Source organism: Enoplosus armatus, chromosome 9 (assembly GCF_043641665.1).
Source record: "Enoplosus armatus isolate fEnoArm2 chromosome 9, fEnoArm2.hap1, whole genome shotgun sequence".
NCBI classification, from domain to species: Eukaryota; Metazoa; Chordata; class Actinopteri; order Centrarchiformes; family Enoplosidae; genus Enoplosus; species Enoplosus armatus.
In genome coordinates this window covers 1321944-1341028 of record NC_092188.1, presented here as the reverse complement: position 1 = coordinate 1341028, position 19085 = coordinate 1321944, and the positions used below count along the sequence as shown (strand labels likewise).

Sequence of the window (19085 nt, the reverse complement as noted above, 5' to 3'; positions counted from 1 at the left end):
AACTGGGAAGTAATTTCTTCATGGAGCTGGTTTTGTGCACTGGGGGGGGCATGGTCATGTTGAAACAGATTTCCCTCATAGGAACTAATGGGCCAACAGACCCAGACAGAGTGTGCGGTGAAGTATGTGGACAGGGACGTCCACACATACCAGCAACTGTGTCGTCTCATTTAGATGAAACTCCTCCGAGCTCTGCACCGCGTTTACTTCAAGGTGATATTTAAAAGTCACAAAAATAGAGTCATAAGACTGAATTTACACTCACTTCACTTCACGCGTCTTTGTGGATAATAAAGCTGTTCAATAGTAAATGTAAATGCATCCAAGAAGCATTCAAGGTGGATTGAATCAGATTGTTTAAACCACCTCCAGAGGAGGAGCCAGATGTTGGAAAGGTGTGAATGCATCCGTCTCCCCAAGATAATGATGATAAGATGATAACTGTGATAACTGTAGCTAAACTGCTAAAGCTAAAGCGACACAAGTTCTTCTTCTTCTGCCGTTTCTGATGGTTACCAAACGGCTTCAGGTGCATGGCCACCACCCTCTGGACTGGAGGAGGACCTACTCTGCTTTGTGATCTGGCCAACACAGACACTGCTAAGTGTAAACAAAGTAATTCTGGATTTTATCTGTGAGACACTTCAAATGACGAGAGTAAACAGCAAACTTGCAGTCCCACATAACTTTACATTAAATTAATTATAACATAATTTATTATTACATAAATACATCACCTGATACCTGAACACACCTGATGTCTTGTTGCAGCTGCAACACGAAGTGGCATCTTTGGTTTGAGTGTGATACAACATCAGTGAACTTTTAATTGATGTAAAGGGTTAAATCACAGTTTACGACTGAGCCAATTATCTACCAGAGTTAGCTGATTAATCCCACAAACCATCAACTTTCCTCTCAACGCCCTGAAGGTTGGATCCGACCCCGTGACCTGTGCGTCAAATTAAAACACTGGCTAAACTTAGTATTTAAGTCTGCTTCTGACGGCCTGGAGCTGTGAGGAAACAGCGTGAAGCGCTGGTTAATGGTTAAAACATAAAAGGCTGGCAGAAGTCATGCTGGTGATGTCATCCCTCCGTCAGATTACAGTTAATGAGGGGGGGGCTCCAGTGTGCCGGCTGAGAAACACCGGTCCTTCTAAAAGGAAGGATATTTAAATTCTGTCAGGCAAGAGCATCTGATGATCATTATGCAGCCTGTACAGGTCAAAGGTCATCTGTAGTTCAGAAAAGTCCAACAGAGACATCACCAGTCATGTGACTGTTGGTTGTTTGCTGCCGTCTGTTTCCTTTGATGTCTCCTGTTTCTCCACAGGGATCACAAGTGTTGTCTTGTTGTCCAGTCTGTGTGTGTGTGTGTGTGTGTGTGTGTGTGTGTGTGTGTGTGTGTGTGTGTGTGTGTGTTAACTACATTAGTGTCCCTCAGCTGTCTGATTAGCTGCCAGACAACCTGCCTACTTAACACACACACACACACACACACACACACACACACACACACACACACACACACACACACACACACACACACACACACACACACACACACACACACACACACACACACACACACGGTGCCTGATAAGGGACAAAGTGGGGTCCTGTAATACATCTGAGTCCATTACGTCAGTGAGGAAAGTGCAGGCAAACGGATGTTTAGCAGCTGGGAGCTGATTGTTGTAAAGGGACAGTGGAGGATGGACATCAGTCTCATCTCTGCCTCCAGTACACAGATAGGCCCAGGATGTGTTTAGCCTAGCTTAGCACAAAGACTGGAAGCAGGGGGAAACAGCTAGCCTAACAAAAAAAATGTGTCTTCCAACCACTGTATTTTTTCTTAACCCTTTGATTCATTGTTTTGTTCCTGCACTTTCATGACATTAAAGAATAACAGGCAATAGCAGTGTTTCACTTCCCTCTTTGGTTGAAAGTCTGTTGCACTTCTGACATCATATGATGTCATGGTGTACTGACACACCTTGGAGTACACTTCTACATCACTACAGCAAAATGAGGAGTTAAACCAGCAGAAATATCATGTGCTAACTTGCTCTTTAAGTTGCTGTTAATGATACTCAAGACTTCCTGTAGATGTTTCACAATAAAGGTCTACCAGTGAAGGGAAGACATTCTACCTCCTGAACTGCTGGAAGGCTTTTAATGTGAAACAACTACTAAATATGTTACTTAAAGGCTACTTAAGAAAAGACAATGGAAAGAGGCAGCAGCTGTTTTTCTGTATACGACATTTGCATACACACTGTTGTCATCAGATCTAAAATGTTGATTCTCTGTTTTATGGAGGGTCATGTACAGAACTATTTCATGGCTGGGAGCAGTAATTCCAGAAATTCAATAATAGCATATTTGTTTATAAATGTGTAGACGTCCATCACCTTATTGTTCACGTCCACCTTATGCTAACACCCTGCAGTGTGTGTGAGCTGCACACATCTGTTTTTATAAATACCATGGAGGGTTTCTGTGCGTGTGCAGCATTTATACATCTGGCTCCAGGTTTCTGTGTGTTGTTTCAAGCTTTAAGCTCCAAACTGTCAGTAATGTGTTAGACGTTTCACACACACACACACACACACACACACACACACACACACACACACACACACACACACACACACACACACACACACACACACACACACCTCAGATGTCAGGGCTCTATTAGAGGAGCTGTTGAAATTTCCACCCCCTCCTCTCTGTTTCTGTTTACCAGTGAAAGAATCTGCTCTCTGCTTGTAATCACACACAGGAGTGAAGTCACCTCTCACGTCAACGTGACGCTGTTAAACTGGCAAATTTTGATTTTTCACATTTGCTGATTTGTTTGTTTAACACAGCAGAGAAAGAAAACATCCTCTCTGCTCATGTGACATTAACAGAAAACTAACTGTGTTTTTGAGTTTGTTTGAGAAAACTGCCATTTAAATTCATTATTCCTGCTTTCATGAGACAAAAACAAGAGTCTGTGATATTTAAAGGATACGTCAAAATTGTCACTTCTATCTATTTTTGTTCTTAATTTCCAGCTGTTTGTCTATCTTCTAATCAAACCTGCACAAAACAAGATTCAATTCTGATCAATACTGTTTACTTTAAAAGGTTGTGTACTGTGTGCACATCCCCATATTATATATCTGGTGGGTTTGCATAGCCAGATGTGTCTCCACACTTTGGAGAAAGGTCCGGCTCAACCCATCGTCGCTCTGGCACGGGGGGGGGGGGGGGGGAGCAAAACTGTGTCGAGGTTTTGGTGGAACATGGGGAGACGAACGACATATGGAGACTGTGATTCTGCAACTTTTACTGTTGAAAAGACAAACATCAGGTGAAGTCATGATATGGACTAGTGTTATCTGATGATGTACTCAATTCATTTGTTTTTAATGGCATCTACTCAGTGTGCAGGTGCCTTTTCCTTGACAGTATTTCAAACCAGTAAATCCAGCATGTTAACGTTTTCTCCTCCATGTCTTGAAAAATCCCAAGAAACATGTATTTTGAACTTTTTTTTGTAACACAATAAAATGTACAAAACCTCCTCTCCAGAGTTTTGTTGTGAGGGGCTGTTATTATTTTCCACCATGTCATCTTTATGTGTGTGTGTGTGTGTGTGTGTGTGTGTGTGTGTGTGTGTGTGTGTGTGTGTGTGTGTGTGTGTGTCATGGCCAACCTTTGTGCAGGATGAAGCGACAGGATAAGATCAGCAGACTAAATCAGCTTCTCTAACCTGAACTGTCGGCACTGACAATGATAATTACACATTTGCATAATAATGTATTTTTTCATCTAAACATTGTTGATGTTTTTCAGTGTTGAGACTTTCAGCTTCATTATGTCTAATAATCTAATTTCCTCTATTTCTATTACATCCCATTTGTCTTTGTCCACCAGCAGTGAGGATGATAATGTTTGTCCGTACAACACTTCCATCAAATGTGATGGAAATCAAATGATATTCATAGTTTAGAGGATGAAATCTATGTATTTTGACTCTCGTCCTGTAATCACCTGCGTTACTCACCAGACAAGCCTTCTTTGCTTGACTCTTTTCTGTTTTCTTTTGTTTCCAGATTACCAAATATTCCAACAACCCTTTTATAACACAAGTTATACGTTATATTAACGTACACCGCCCCTGCCCCCCCCCTGCGTTACATTAACGCACACACCCCCTACTGGACACTTTATTTTGGTCACTGCACTGTTTGTTATTTATCTTATCTTATTCTTTTACCTTTATATTTTTACATGTTTGTTGTCAGATTATATGTTAAAGAAATGTAGCACCATCAGACCACGGCAAATTCCTTGTAATGTATGTTACTTGGCAATAAACAGTTTCTGATTCTGATTCTGATTCTGTGTGTGTCAGAACACACTTTATATTTATATTTAATTATTTTTCAGAGTGAGAAATACAGTTTTCAAAAGCAGGTCCTGTTTGCATGATTTCTGTTGAAGGTACACAGATGTTGCTGTTGTTTTAGGGGAGTAGAAAAGGCTTTTTTCATTCCATGTAACCTTAACATGTATTTTATATTCATGCTCACACACACTTCTCACCAGCGAGTCCTCTATGGTGTAGTTGAACATTGTCCTGGCGTCTGTCTTCAGGTTGCTGACAAACTCTCTGTACTCGTGGTTCTGAGGCTCTCGGTACGTCAGGATCTTCACACTCTGAAAACAGGAAGAGAAGGATTTTAAAATAACCTTTGCCTTCCTGATGAACACGCTGTGTGTGTTATAACTATAAGACTTATGAGCCTTCCACCCCAAACAAGTAAACATGCTGCTCCCTGGAAACGGGAAATGAAATGTGTAGAAAATGTTTTCTGATCAGAAACACGAGGATGAGTTGTTGCTCTGCGTCGTACAAACAAGTTCAGGCAGATGTTGTGTTCACACCTGATGTCAGCACATGATGTCACTGGGTAGTGAAAAGAGCCAATGTACTGCGGGAGGCATGAATAAGAGGTCATCTGGTGAGATCCTACCAAGTAGACTTCATCTGGTGTATCAACATTACTCTTTTGAGATGGTCACGGTGTCAGATTAGGCAATCATAAAGTCATGACTTCACTTGGCCTAGAGACACATCAGCACCGTCCAATCATAGTTTGGCAATTTCACGACTTGCATGCAGCACAGAGGTGAGGAGTGAGATGTCACAGCAACAGCAACAACAACGAATGTCTCTGTGTGTAATCCGGGTTTTCCAACACAAAGTGAAGCTGTGATGATGGATGATGAAGGTGGATACAAGCTGTCAGACGTCATGATGCTGCATGACACACTGCTCAAGATGGTAATCAATATCTGTCCCGCTTTGTTCTCGCGTGTGTCGGGTCAGGACGCCATCTATCTGTGATTATTCCTTCAATGAATCTGTTGTTTAGAGTAAAAAAGAAAGAATGGAAACCGATGACAGACATCTGAACAGTCTCATCAGTCACACACAGGACCAGCATGTTTGGGGTTTAATACATTTTATAAAAATCCCTACTTGATTCATAAAATAGTCAATGATGCATTTGAATTCTAAACACAACATCAGTGAGCTGTTCCTTTAAAGTAAATCTATTGATAACAGTCGTCTTTGAGCTCAACTGTGCTTTAAAACATTTACTGAGGAATCTAAAATGAATGAATGGAGCGTCTCTCTGTCGGTTGCATGCGTCTCTATCTGAAGTCAAACGGAGTGAATTCCTTTCCTGTGAGAAACAGGCTGCATGTTGCTTCACTCTGTCAACCTGTTGTCTCTCTAAACACACAGATGTTGTTTGAGTGCAGCCCCATTGTTGTTTTTTGTCTTGGTGACCAGTCATCCACATCTCAGCCCGGCTCATCCTTCATCTTATTTAATCTTTATTTACCAAGACGGGCGGTGCTTCAGCCGGCCACACAATCATTCACCTGTTAGCAGCAACGCTAATGACTCTGTCGCTGCTAAAGTCACACAAATATTAAGTCAAACTTCCCGAAAAGGTGCAGTTCATCCCACATGAAGTCTAACAGAGCAAGTCTCCCAGCTGGCACCTGGAGCTCAGTGAGTTTCTTTCTGACAAGCTGAAACGTGTTCCTGAGTATTTCTGTCCACATTCAATCAAAAAGCAAGACACAAGATTTGAGTTGTGGTTTGTGTTGTGATAACTGTAATATCTCAACAAGATGCGACTGAACTCTGATGATATTTTCACTGCGTTTACCTCCATGTTTTACTGAGACATCAGATATATCAAACACCATCTCACCTCCACCTGCTGGACTCTCTCTCTCTCTCTGGTTTGTGGATATTTAGCATGTTTTGATGCATCTTATTATGTCACTCCATCTCCTTTTCATTCCTCATGACTCCTATAACATTAATCATTGGATGCTGTTCTTTTCTTGGTCTCGGACTCATTTCCAAGCTGCCCGGAAGACGAGTTCATCCAGTTTTTGGCTATGAGAAAGTCAAACGTGTTTGAAAAGCTGTGGTAGCGTCTGGGACGTCTCTGATTGGATTCTGTGTTTGAGGGTTTCAGTCTCAGATCAAAGACATTTCTCTGGAGACTAAATGCTAATAGTAGTAAAAGTCTTGTAATCTGCACCGGCTCCTAGCTGTCAATACCTCTCTCACAAGAGACTATCTGCATATAGAGGTGCATCGGAAAATAATGACCAGTCCACCTTAAAAGACTGTTTTTCTAGAGAAATGTTCTCTCTCTCCAAAAGTCTACTAAGACATTTGAGTTGAAGAGGTAATCTTAATATCATCACACGCCTTTGTGCCATCCTACATTCCAGTGATGAGTCGTGAACCTCAGTTTCATGTTGGTCTGGTTTAAAGGGTCTGGATGGAGTTTTCAGAAAGACCTTGTTTTTAGCGACACCGGTGGCCGCGAAGTGAACGGCAGTCTGAAGGCGAGCCGCAACAGTGAAGATCACAACGTTACTGTCTGTAATGCGCCTGTATTTTAATACCAACTGGCTTACCTAACGTTAGCTTAGCTCAGGTTACGGTCGGATTCGTCCACTCCTGCCTCCTGGCTGGTAGAAAGCAGTCGTTAGTTGCACACTAGCGGGGGGCGGTTTGCTAGGTTTTTGCCAGTCAGCCCAACAGCCGCCGACATCGACGCAGGTGTGTTTGGGCATCGAGCCGGATGCAACACCCGGCAACCCACAAACTCTTTATTTATTAGTCTAATAAATCAACTCACACAACTACTTTCCTTATTAAACAGAAGAATACAACCGCAGACACCGGACTAAGACTAGCTTATTGCCTTGTGAATAAAACACACTTCAATTCAAACGCGACAGAAACAAACTAAAACTCACCAAAACCGTCTTGGTTAGTCTTTCCACTGTTCCAACAACCTACAACTCCGTTGTGATCGAAATAAATCTACAATCCACCGAGTTGGAGGTGAAAATATTCTGTCTGTACCGAGACACACTGTGTTCCCCTGCGGCCTCTCTGGGTTAGCTCGCCGGCCGAGAGCTGCCGAGCAGCGGCTCTCAGTCAGCCACATAAAAAGACAAATATCAGCCAAATATCAGCCCCAAAACAACCCTGTAACGTTAATACACCGTTACATCATTTATTCTTGGCTAAAATCAGTCTGTCACAACACATCAGGTAGTATCGTGGATCAGTTATCATCAGGTAGTGCTTTGCTAGCGAACAGGCTAATGTTAGCCAGCTAGCTGTAACTGCGCTGCTGCGTGGATCTGGAGTTCGTGTTCGTGGGCTGATAAAGTGAAGTTATCGGCCAGATGAGCCCCGGGAGTCTGGATCAATTACTTGACGTTATCCACTCAAGACAGCATTTTGCTACGTTAGCTAGCTAGCTAGCAATTCGTGTTGGGCTCTGTGTTTCGGTGGGTGCCGGTCTTTAGTTGGCGGACTGAGCTGGACATGGACCTGAAGAGAGGCCAAGCACCCGGGATAACGTCCCCAGCCCTTTACTCAGAAATCAGTCCACAGGCTGTTAGAGGCAACCGAGAAAGTCGGGAGGGGGGGGGGGGGGGTCTCATTTTTTAAGTGATGTTACACTCCGTCCCCACATTGGCACTAGATTAACACACGTGAATTATCGCATACTGTCACACAGCTTTAAAGAAAGGACCTCTGCATCTCTCAGCTGCCTACATACTTCATGGCCAAAAGAGAAAGAAAGAAAGAGATGGAGACAGGGAGGTGGAGAAGAAAAACACCACATTTTAACACTTCAGACTAACAGAACAGAAGCAGGCAGTAATTGCTGTGTGTGTGTGGAGGAGGGTCACTAGAGAATAAAGACAATTTTGAGTGCAAAGGAGACAAAGATGGAGATGAGAGAGGAAACACTTGAGAGTAGCTTGGGAAATCAGGTTCTGCGACCGACTGACGTCAAACACTCAGAGATGCAGACCGGGGCAGCAGGTCGGTGTTTAACCCCTCACCCACCAGGCTGAGCAACACACAGCATCAGCATAGCTCCAGAGTGCTGGCTCTGTCACTAAACTTGACCTTTGACCTTCGCGTGGCATCATAATAGAAAGAATTTCCCACTTGAGGAGATATTCTATTTAGGTTCATCGTCTCGGGGGGAAATACGTTGAGTAAAGATTATGTACATGTTAATTTAGTGTGAGTGACAGAAAAATACAGTGTGATTCTGAATAAGAAGGAGAATAATGGTGGGATGGATCGTTCCTCAAGGTTTTGATCAAATTCAATCAGTGCTGTCTGAGACATTGTGTGTGTGTGATGGATGGATGCGTCATTGTGTTCCTCATTTCAATATGACGGGAAAAAATATATCTGCTGTTACACAATCGGTGATGAACCCAAAATGAAAAGAAATACTCAGAATCTTTAAGTAATTAAATTAGGCACATGATAATTGAATGTCTGTCAGGTTCAGATGAAGTTCTGGAAAAGACAAAAAAAAAACAACAAAAAGGAGCAGAAAGTTTCCTCTCAGTTTAAACTTTAATCTGAAGAAACACAACATTGCTAGAAGAGTGTCTGAGTGACAGAGCAGGGTGTTTATCAGAAAGTGTTTTCCCGTCTGCCACCTCTGTGATTAAGGTCTAGTCACGTTTAGGTAACTTGGTTGAGGTCACGGTCAAGATTAATCCCAATGGGGCTTAAATCCACCGTGACCTCCTCCCTCGGATGAGTTGTTGCAGTAAAACACTCAAGCTTAGGGCTGGATCACGACACACGGATCCATTTTGTTCATATTTGTGCCGAGAATGAATTTGCGTTTTGGAAGAGGACAGCGTACCTGGAAGGCCTCCTTGGCGATGGCGTCGTCCTCGTCCCCACGAGCCCACGGCTGTCCGTGTTTGGAGTTCAGACTGTCTCCGAACACGTCGATGTAGAAGAAGACGTACTGCTCGTGAGGAAGATCTGCCTGCCGAAACTCAACCATCAGCTTCCTGAAGACGTCAGGTGAGCAGCAAACAAACATCACTGTCAAAAAGGAGGAAGTGGTTTCACTCAGTGTTCAAGGAGCACGTTACTGGTTGGTGATGAAGCGAATGAAGTCATATCAACATCTTAATACAATCATTTATATTTTGGTGGGACAGACAGACAGACAGAGAAACTTCAAGATAAATCAACTACAAGTCCCAGAGATCATTGCTGTAAGAAACGTCTCATCAGCACACACATTCAGCAGCTATGGTATCATGTTTGGTTCCTCTCAGCTTTCATTTTTCTACTTATAATCAGTTTTTTATCCCAAAACATGAATGTGAAGCCTCTGTCAGGTCTGTGAAGAGCTCCTGTTATATTACAATATATTTTACTTTGTAAAACACTTTTTTACCAGTGGATTACAGACTACACATGACAGACTGATTAGGAGTTTTATATAGTTCATTAATACATTTTGGCCGGCCACCCAATGATAATAATAATAACTGTATTTACACTTGGTATTAAACGCTATATATAATATAAGTATAAGCTCTTCACTTCAATTCTGTCCGGACTGTGATCGAGTCTCAATATGCACCCTAGTTAGGGGGGGAATAACTAATCTAAGTCTAAATCTAAGTCTTCCCCCACATTTTGTGAGACGCTGCTACTGATGCTACTGCTCGTAGCTTTAGCCGGGCTGGTTTAAGCTAGCAGACAGAGGCGGAGTCCTGACATTTCACCTGGCTGAGATCTGATCACCATGTGAGTCAGACCACTTTCAGATGTGGTCACATCCCAATCACAATGTATGTATCTACATATAGATCTACACCGCATGTTAATCCCAAGGCTAAATATTGTCAATATTATCATCATTATCATTCGTTAGTGCCGTATCAGCTACACCACAGTGACTGTGGCAGCTTGAGTTACAGCACCACCACAGGCCAGTGTGGGGGTTCAAATAGTGGAGTGACTCTGAACTTTCGAACAAATCAGGAGACAGAGCGAAGCAGGTAGCTGCTTCGAACATCACCAGTCATCTGCGTTCTTCAGAGCAGAGAAACAAGCCTCGGAGCTGCACAGTAAGACGAAACATCACCCGCTGGAGGTCAACTCTTTGACCACATGGTCATTGTTTCATTTCCCTCCGAATGTGGTGGAATACAGAGGCAACCTGCTAAAACAGCCACAGACGGCTATATAAGAACTTTGATATGAAAAGTAAATTGCAGAGAGGTTGGCACCACACTCTTACAGCAGGACTGAGAGTCATTACAGCCACAGAGACACCAGGAAGCTGCCAAACTGCTCAAACAGCAGGACGATATTCACCAACACGTCATCTCTACCACTTCAAAATAAAGACGATCCAATTAGGAGCGAATGTCTCTGTTGCCGCTTTAATTATTTTCAGTTTCTTCTGCTGTGAGATGAGTCCTCGTGTGTTTGTTGTTGATGAAGTATGATGAGAGGAAAGCAATAATCAATAACATGGCGGAGACCGTGGTACAGCAGCCGAGGCCACCCAGGAGTGACTCAGACAACTGGAGGCGAGATTAGCTGCCACTGATTCATCTGTCAGAGTGTGTGTGTGTGTGTGTGTGTGTGTGTGTGTGCTGGTCTGAAAGGCCTCTCTAAGAGCATCAGCTGTTCACTTCTGTAGTTAAACCGAGAAAAATCCATTTAGCCTCTGAGCGAAGGAGACTTCAGCAGCTGATATTTTGTATCAGGACTCAGACAGGATCAATAGGATATTGATGGAAGTTATTGGTAAAGAGACACCACGAGGCTCTCAGATGACTCTCTGGTTACTCAGGAGATTTCTTCTATTTCTGGTACTAAAACTGGTCCTACTTCTCTTTGTTGTTTTAATGCAGCTCAGCTGTGTTACCTTACAATCATAATGTAGTTTTGGGTGGACATACTGGTGGCCTCTGGCTTTAAATCACAATCATATAACAATAACTATACTGCAATAAGTCAGCGTAAACATGAAAAGGACCAGAAATCAAAGACGACGATGAATCCTTTTCTTCTTTTGGTCCAATTGAACTGAACTAGAGGTGTGAAAGAGACTAGAAGAGGAATAAACTAAAACCTGGTTCACAGAGATGCTCTGTTGTCTCCTGCTGACCTGAGTCTAAGTGTTGGAGTCCGTGTTAGACCAGTCGTAGTAACAGAGATGGTTTTAGTAGAACTAGTGTTTAACAGACGCTCTGCTCTGTTTCTCAGATGCTGAGAGTCCAGACTGTCTTGGCTTCGTCCCGCGTCTGATTCTCTGTCGGAGTCTCAGGAAGTCTCCAGAGGCGTGATGACATTCCTCCGGCCTGCCGTTCCTGTCCCACCGCCTCTATTGTTTCAGGCTTTAATAACCTCTGAGCAGGAAGCGAACGGTGAAACCACAGAAACCACGAGGGCTAAAAGCTTTCTTCCGGTTGATACTGAGCTCAAAAGCCCTCCCTGCCGCCGCCGAGGGGAGTTCACAGTCTGCTGAGAGTGAAACGCTGCACTTTAAACGCGCCTGTGTGTGTGTGTGTTTTATTAGCCTCTACCTGAACTAAAAATATTGATCTAAAAATATTTTCTTTGCTTTCTGGCCTCTCTCACCTGGCAGCCGTCCACACCAGACTTCAGGAGGTTAAAGGCCCGTTTCAGAGAAAAGAGACTCAGCATTTGGGCTGTAAACTGACCTGAACAAATGATGACCAATTAATGGTTTTCTGTACAAACGCAACATCACTTTCACAGACGAGGAAGGCCTAAAAACACAAACTGAACAACAGCTGTACGAACAGGCATCCACCAGTAACTGCCAGCACCGAGAGGGAAATCTTAAAGTGGGTGACCATTAAGGAGAACTTCATGAATGTTTAATGAATTTACTTTAATGAGCAGTACAGAAAAATAAGGGACGTGGGTCCATTCCTCCATTTACTTCTTGGTGTTGTCCCACAGTTTGAAAGACTTGTAATGCCTCCTGGATTCAGTTTCTTTGTCAACATCATGAGGAGTTTTTCTTGGTTGGAAGTAGTTTGATCCTTTCTTACAGCTGATGAACTGATCAATATAATCTGATGATGTGACAGGATGAGTCAGCACCAGAGGTCAGAGTGCACACACCACCCTGAAACCAGGAAGTTCACAGAGACTGAAAGTCCTACAGGAGGGACCTCGAGCACAGCGGCCCACCCCTGACCTCTGACCCCCGCACACTTCCTGACTCACGCAGATGTGTTGAGATGAAAGGAGACCAGCTTCCACTTTACGCTGCGGCTGTGAAGATGAAAGGACCGACAGAAACATGAAACCTCCTGGAACCTGAACATCACGCTCTGACCATGATGATGATGATGATGATGATGATGGTGGGTGTTATTAGGGGAAGGTTAATATCATCCACAAAGGTGTGGAAAAATCTTAGAGAGTGACGTCATTAATCAGCCCGTCTCTGAAGACTCTCATTCAGTCTTTATCCAGCTCTGAAAATCAAAGAATGAAGCCGTCATGCAGCTGCCGTCCTTCATCGGATGTGAGGAAAAGTAATTATCTTCTCTTAATCTCCTTTTTGTCACTCCTTCATCTCAGCGACTCTCACGCTGTCAGAGGTCTTAATGCTGCGCTGAAGCTTCAGAGATGTCAAGATGTTTCAGCCTCCTCACAGCCAGAGGATTCGGCACCAATGATAATAACGTTTTTGCTCTAAACAAGACTATAAATGTCTCTACAAACAGCCAGAATCATTTAAAATGTGCTTTAATCACGTAAAGATCCGACACACAGTCTCAGGCCGCATGCTGCCGCCACAGAATGAGGAAACACTCATTGCTTCAGCTCGCCAAAATAAAGGTCATGAGAAATATCACTGCCTCTAACCTTTTACACTCTTCTGCTTGTGTGTGTTGTTGTAAATGACTAGCCATGTACTCTGCTATTTGCATTGATTTGGATCATTGAAGCCGCTCAGTGAAATGTCAGATGTCTCCATGAGAGAAGTATTGATTCAAAATATCTGTCTGCAGCTTCACACACAGACACACTCTGAAAATGTCTCAACTGAAACGCACAACATGTCATTTTCTGCCACTAGGGACGTCGTGAAGTAGCCTCATCGCCTCATTCAAGCTTAATAATCTGCTTTCATAGTGAAAAGCTTGACCTTACCTCTGCAGGAGGTTTGGACCCGCATCAAGTCATTGTGTTCGCAGAAACATCTACAGAGCGGACACGGTGGATTATGGGCTGTTTACAAAACAGGAAGGAGTGATGGTGCTCCCCTGCTGACACAGCTGGATCAAAGCCATTAGTGGTCAGATACACATAAATATAAACTCAGCTCTAAGCTATAATCTGACAGACGTGGAGACCAACAGAGTTTACAGCTTCTCTCAAACGCTGCGTTCACGGTCTTCCATGAATCTGGTCTGTGAACACATTTGGAACCGTGCAGGACCAAACGTAAATAAATGCAGTGTAAGTCTACGGACTGACATACATGAGTGTATTGAAGTCATATTTAAGGGCAGAAGATACTCCGTAACAGAAGTCTGCACACTCATAACTCACCTAAAAAACAAGTGGAGGCTCAACACGCGTCCACATCGTCAAGACAACAAGTACAAACCAGAAAGAAACAGGAGCACGTTCAAAAAGGCAAGGTGGACAGTGGACATGCACTATATTGGGACGTGTCCTCACATGTGGAGATGCCCCTAAAGTCTGTACAGACGTACATTTTGGGCTGCACCCAAACATCCACACGGAGGTCCACATGGAGCCTCATGGATGGAGAAACGCTATTATTATTATTATTATTATTATTATTTTTGTACATAAAGCAGTAAAAGGGCTGAAGTTAAGTTTGATATTCAGATATCCAGTGAGGTTTGTCGGTCAGTGCAGGATGAAGCTCATGTTATTTTTACTCCTTGTGGGACTCTTCACTTTTCACTTTTCTTATTTTTCACACACTTCGAAGCACCTTTACTTTCAGCTCCTCCACGACAACCTCCAGTTCTACCGTTGATCCGTTCTTCTCTCCACTATTCATTATAGTTGTACCATTAAAATCGCTTTGAGCTCCTGCCGAACACACTCCCAGCTGTGACTTGATGTGTGTTGTTTCTAACTAAATGTGTGGAACAAATAGTCTCAGAGGCCGACACACCTCAACTGAGCGAGCAGGTTTCAACAAAAAGGCATCAGTGTGGTTTTTCAACATCGCTCCAATAGAAAGAGGTGACCTCCAGAGTCTGAAAAACCTCTGAAAATCATGTGACACCAGCCAAAGAACGAACATGTCCAACAAAACCTTCCTGCCACCAGCAGTAACATTGATTAACAAAGAGTCAGTCACTCAGACGTGTAATCACTTTGATTTGATTGATTGGCTGAGGGAACCGTGGAACATCTCCTTCCTCTGCAACAGTTTGTACCAAGTCTTAATGTTTTTGGACCACAGGGAACAATGTCTTAATGAGGATGTTTGTCTTTACGTGTCTTTATTGCGTGCATGCCTGACTCAGCTAAGTGGCTCTGATTGCTGGCGTCAGTAAAACCTGCAGCCCTGATGTTCCTCGCCAGGCTCATCAGGTTCACTCTCAGCCTCCTTAATTAGATGCTTGTGTAAGAGAAGTAAGAAGGCTGTCAGCTTCTTCATTAAGTCCTGAGCCTTTCAATTAGACTTTCGTCTTCCTCCTCCTTCACTCGGCCTAATCAGAGGAGAGGGAAGTCTGCGGTGAGGAGACGACCCGCTGAGCTGGAACACACCGCCGCCTCCTTCAGCAGCACCTCAACACCACTATCAGACTGGAAGTCATCATTACAGCCGAGAAGGACACGGTGTCTCTGATGCTGCACGCATACATACAGATATATATATATATACTGCACTCATACATATATATATATATTTATACTGCACGCATACATACAGACATATATACATATATATATATGTACTGCACACATACATACAGACATATATATATATATATATACTGCACGCATACATACAGACATATACATATATATATATGTACTGCACGCATACATACAGACATATATATATATATGTATACATATATATATACTGCACGCATACATACAGACATATATATATATATATATATATATATATACTGCACGCATACATACAGACATACATATATATATGTACTGCACTCATACATACAGACATATATATATACTGCACTCATACATATATATATTTATACTGCACACATACATACAGACATATAGATATATATATACTGCACACATACATACAGACATATATATATACTGCACTCATACACACATATATATATACTGCACACATACATACAGACATATATATATACTGCACACACATATATATATATATATATATATATACTGCACACATACATACAGACATACAGATATATATATATACTGCACACATACATACAGATATATATATATATACTGCACTCATACATATATACTGCACTCATACATACAGATATATATATATACAGCACTCATACATATATATATATATACTGCACACATACATACAGACATATATATATATATATATATACTGCACACATACATACAGACATATATATATATATATACTGGTTATTTTGCTTGAACAGCAGTGATTGACTGTCCGTGACGCAGTTCTTAATTATCACATATTTTTCCTGACAGACATAGGCGGGAGAAGTACTCACATCTACTTTAGTAAAAGTGTAAATACCACAGTGTAGAAATGTCTGTTACAGTCCTGCATTCAAATGTTTACTTAAGTACAATAGTATTATTTAGTATTATTTATTTAGGGTACATTTGTAATGTTTTACAATGATTTCACTGGAATCACTTTGTTCAAACTAAACAGGTTGATTAACAAGCTTCACCCAGTTTTTTCTTGTGTGGAGACTTTCACTAATTGTTCAAGGGCAGCTGTGCGGTGCTCGTGTCCACTGATTACCTTTACACAGAACAAACAGCCCGGCTGGTGGAGTGCCGTCACGTGACCTTCGCCCTGCGGGTCACAGCGGTCCCTCAACAGTCTGCCGTCCCTTCATTAATTACACCTACAAAGCTCTGAGGCGCTCGGTTGTGAGGACACAAACGTCAATGAGCACGACATCTCTTCTTTTTGAATTGCTGTGGGTGACGGTTCAGAGGTCTGGAGCCAGAATACATCTTATACAATAAGCTTTTTACTTAGTAGAGTAAAAATAACTCCAATAGCTCTGATAATGAAAGCGAAGACAGGTAAATAAAAGAAATGTAGCCAGAGCCATATTCCCGCCAATCATTAAACACCGAACATTTGCTGATTACTGCTTCTCAAATGTGAAGATGTTGTCTGACCTTGACTGTCAGATAAAATAAGAATTTCAGGACGTCCCTAAATGGAAACTCTACCTTCATTATCTGTTTGGTAGAAAAGAGAGTTTCTTTGGTCCAGCAGCTCTTGGCAGGAGGGCAAAGGAGTTCATTTTGTGCTCAGCAGCCGACAGCAGGCAGATCGACACCCGGCTGGTTCTTATCACCAGAAGCAGCTGAATACTTTACATGCGCCTTTTTCAAGGCTGTAGGTTTGTTTTGGGAAGGACGGCAGTTCTTCAACCAAAGAAACTGCATTTTATACCTTTAAATCACGTTTAGTTTCCTTGATGTCTGATATTTGCATCTTGTCTGCACTGCGTTTACTTTAGCCAACAACGCTACCAGGTTATCTAGCTACAGCTTCCTTTCGCCTTTTTCCACCGAGCAGGTCGCAGCACACGACACACAGCATCAGATCCGTTGTCTTTAATACGTTCTATTATTAACAGTTTCATGTTCTGTCAGTCTCAGCTTCGGAGGTTCACACCTTCGCCTCCTGCTGACAGTATGAAGACGAGGAAGAGGAATAACTCTCCGCTGATTCACCTTCACGAGTTTCAACTTTCGTCTGAAACGAACCACCAAGACCTTTACAGCGATACGGTGCGATTCATGTCTTGTGAAAATCGAATTACAACAAACTAAAATAATTTGGCCTCAGTGGCAACAGTTTCTGCGCTCTGCTCTCTCTTCAAACGCTGTTTTTCAGAATACTCATCATGTGAAGACTGACGGCCTGTCTCAGTAGTGTGACGTTCAGGGTGGATTGTTGGACATACAGAGCTCCAAGACTTTCTAACCTTCAACAAGAAGCTTAGTGTCCTAAAATTAAATGATCTGATGATTCTATATTTACTTACTGTCAATGACCACAACCAACAACAAGTTAGTCCGTCTCTCAACACTCTCTCAGTTCCTGCTGAGGACGTAAGTCTTTCAAAAAGGCTCAGTCATTTCCTAAAACACGACTCTGTGAAGGACCACATTGCTCTGCAGGAAGCCGTCCTTCTTTCCATTTGTTACTGCAGGTTTTTACATCGCTCATTTTACTTGAAGCCCCTCTGCTGTCGGGTAAATCCCCGGCCATCAGTCTGCTGCTGAGGCACCACATCATGAGTTAAACCACAGAAATATACCTAATATAGAGTTGTTGAGGTTCAGCTCATTGAAAGTGGTCACTGGAGATTCAACAGGCGGCGCAGGCGTCAGTATGTCACGTCCAAACATTCCTTTTCTTTATTTGGTCGTGTTGTGAAACATTAATGCAACAGCCTGAACTCTGCAATCACCTTGAATTATGTCTGAGATTGAAAAGATGGTTTGAGAGTATATCTAGTAATACACAGTAATCCTACAGTAACCCCGCAGTTGCAGTATATGAATCACATGGATATTACAGAATCCTCTTTTCCTTGCTGTAATGATCCCGAGGGACGAGCTGCAGATAAAGAGAAGCAGATGAGGTTTGGAGGACTTGTGCGGCAGGTCGGTCAGGACAGCAGCTCCATGTGTCCCTCACGTGTTGTTCGCGTTTGAGTCTACAGTTCATTTGGCTTCTCGCCTGGGGGAAAGGTTTCTTGTCGGGGGAGGTAATTGGCTGGGCCCGAAGCTGCAGGGGACAGAAAACGAAGTCGCACTGCTCGCTCTGACAGAACAGCATGCTGTCATCTGTCCCAGAGGGCCCCCCTGCTGAGGAAGATCATGACCCACCAGAGCAACAGTTCTGCGGCCCCCCCAGCTCCGTCTCTGGCCTCATTTTTTACTTACAATTTACACACCATCAGTGCAGCTCAATCACAGAGAGAGTGACACTCTTTACCTCAGTGGGCAATTTTCAATGCAGAATGCACTGAAAGAAATCAAACATATCAAAACATATTGTGCTTCTTCCTCATAGTTTGTTCAATTCATTTTTGGTGCATCTTCGTTTACAAGCAGATCCTTATTTTTATTTTATTAGTCCCCTAAACTAAAAAACAGAATGTTTGTTCATCAGTGCCTTCACTTAAATATGATCTGCTTCCTCTGTTGTTAACATTTGGTTTGATTTGGTTTAGAAACTAAAACTACTTGTTTCCAACGTGGGCTGTTGGCGGGAAATAACATGCGAACAGCAGGCTCACTTGTCAAAGTCGACGTCCTCCGTGAGAGATTTCTCGTTTGTTCCTGACAGACAGTCATGATTCACTTGAGGTCCTCATCAGCTAACCTTAAACACAAGTTGATGTCGGCTTGATGAAATGATAAATGCTGTA

The 19085-nt window shown here is 42.7% G+C and overlaps 1 protein-coding gene across 1 annotated transcript in view; it reads right to left on the bottom strand.

Moving 5' to 3' along the window:
* Positions 1-19085, bottom strand: part of LOC139290819 (atrial natriuretic peptide receptor 1-like) — a 63541-nt gene that overhangs the window by 30002 nt on the left and 14454 nt on the right. Inside the window, exons 2-3 of the mRNA XM_070912681.1 lie at positions 9299-9486; positions 4605-4718 (exon numbers count right to left, since the gene is read on the bottom strand). Coding sequence (XP_070768782.1) covers positions 4605-4718; positions 9299-9486 — 302 coding nt within the window. The remainder of the gene's footprint in view (positions 1-4604; positions 4719-9298; positions 9487-19085) is intronic.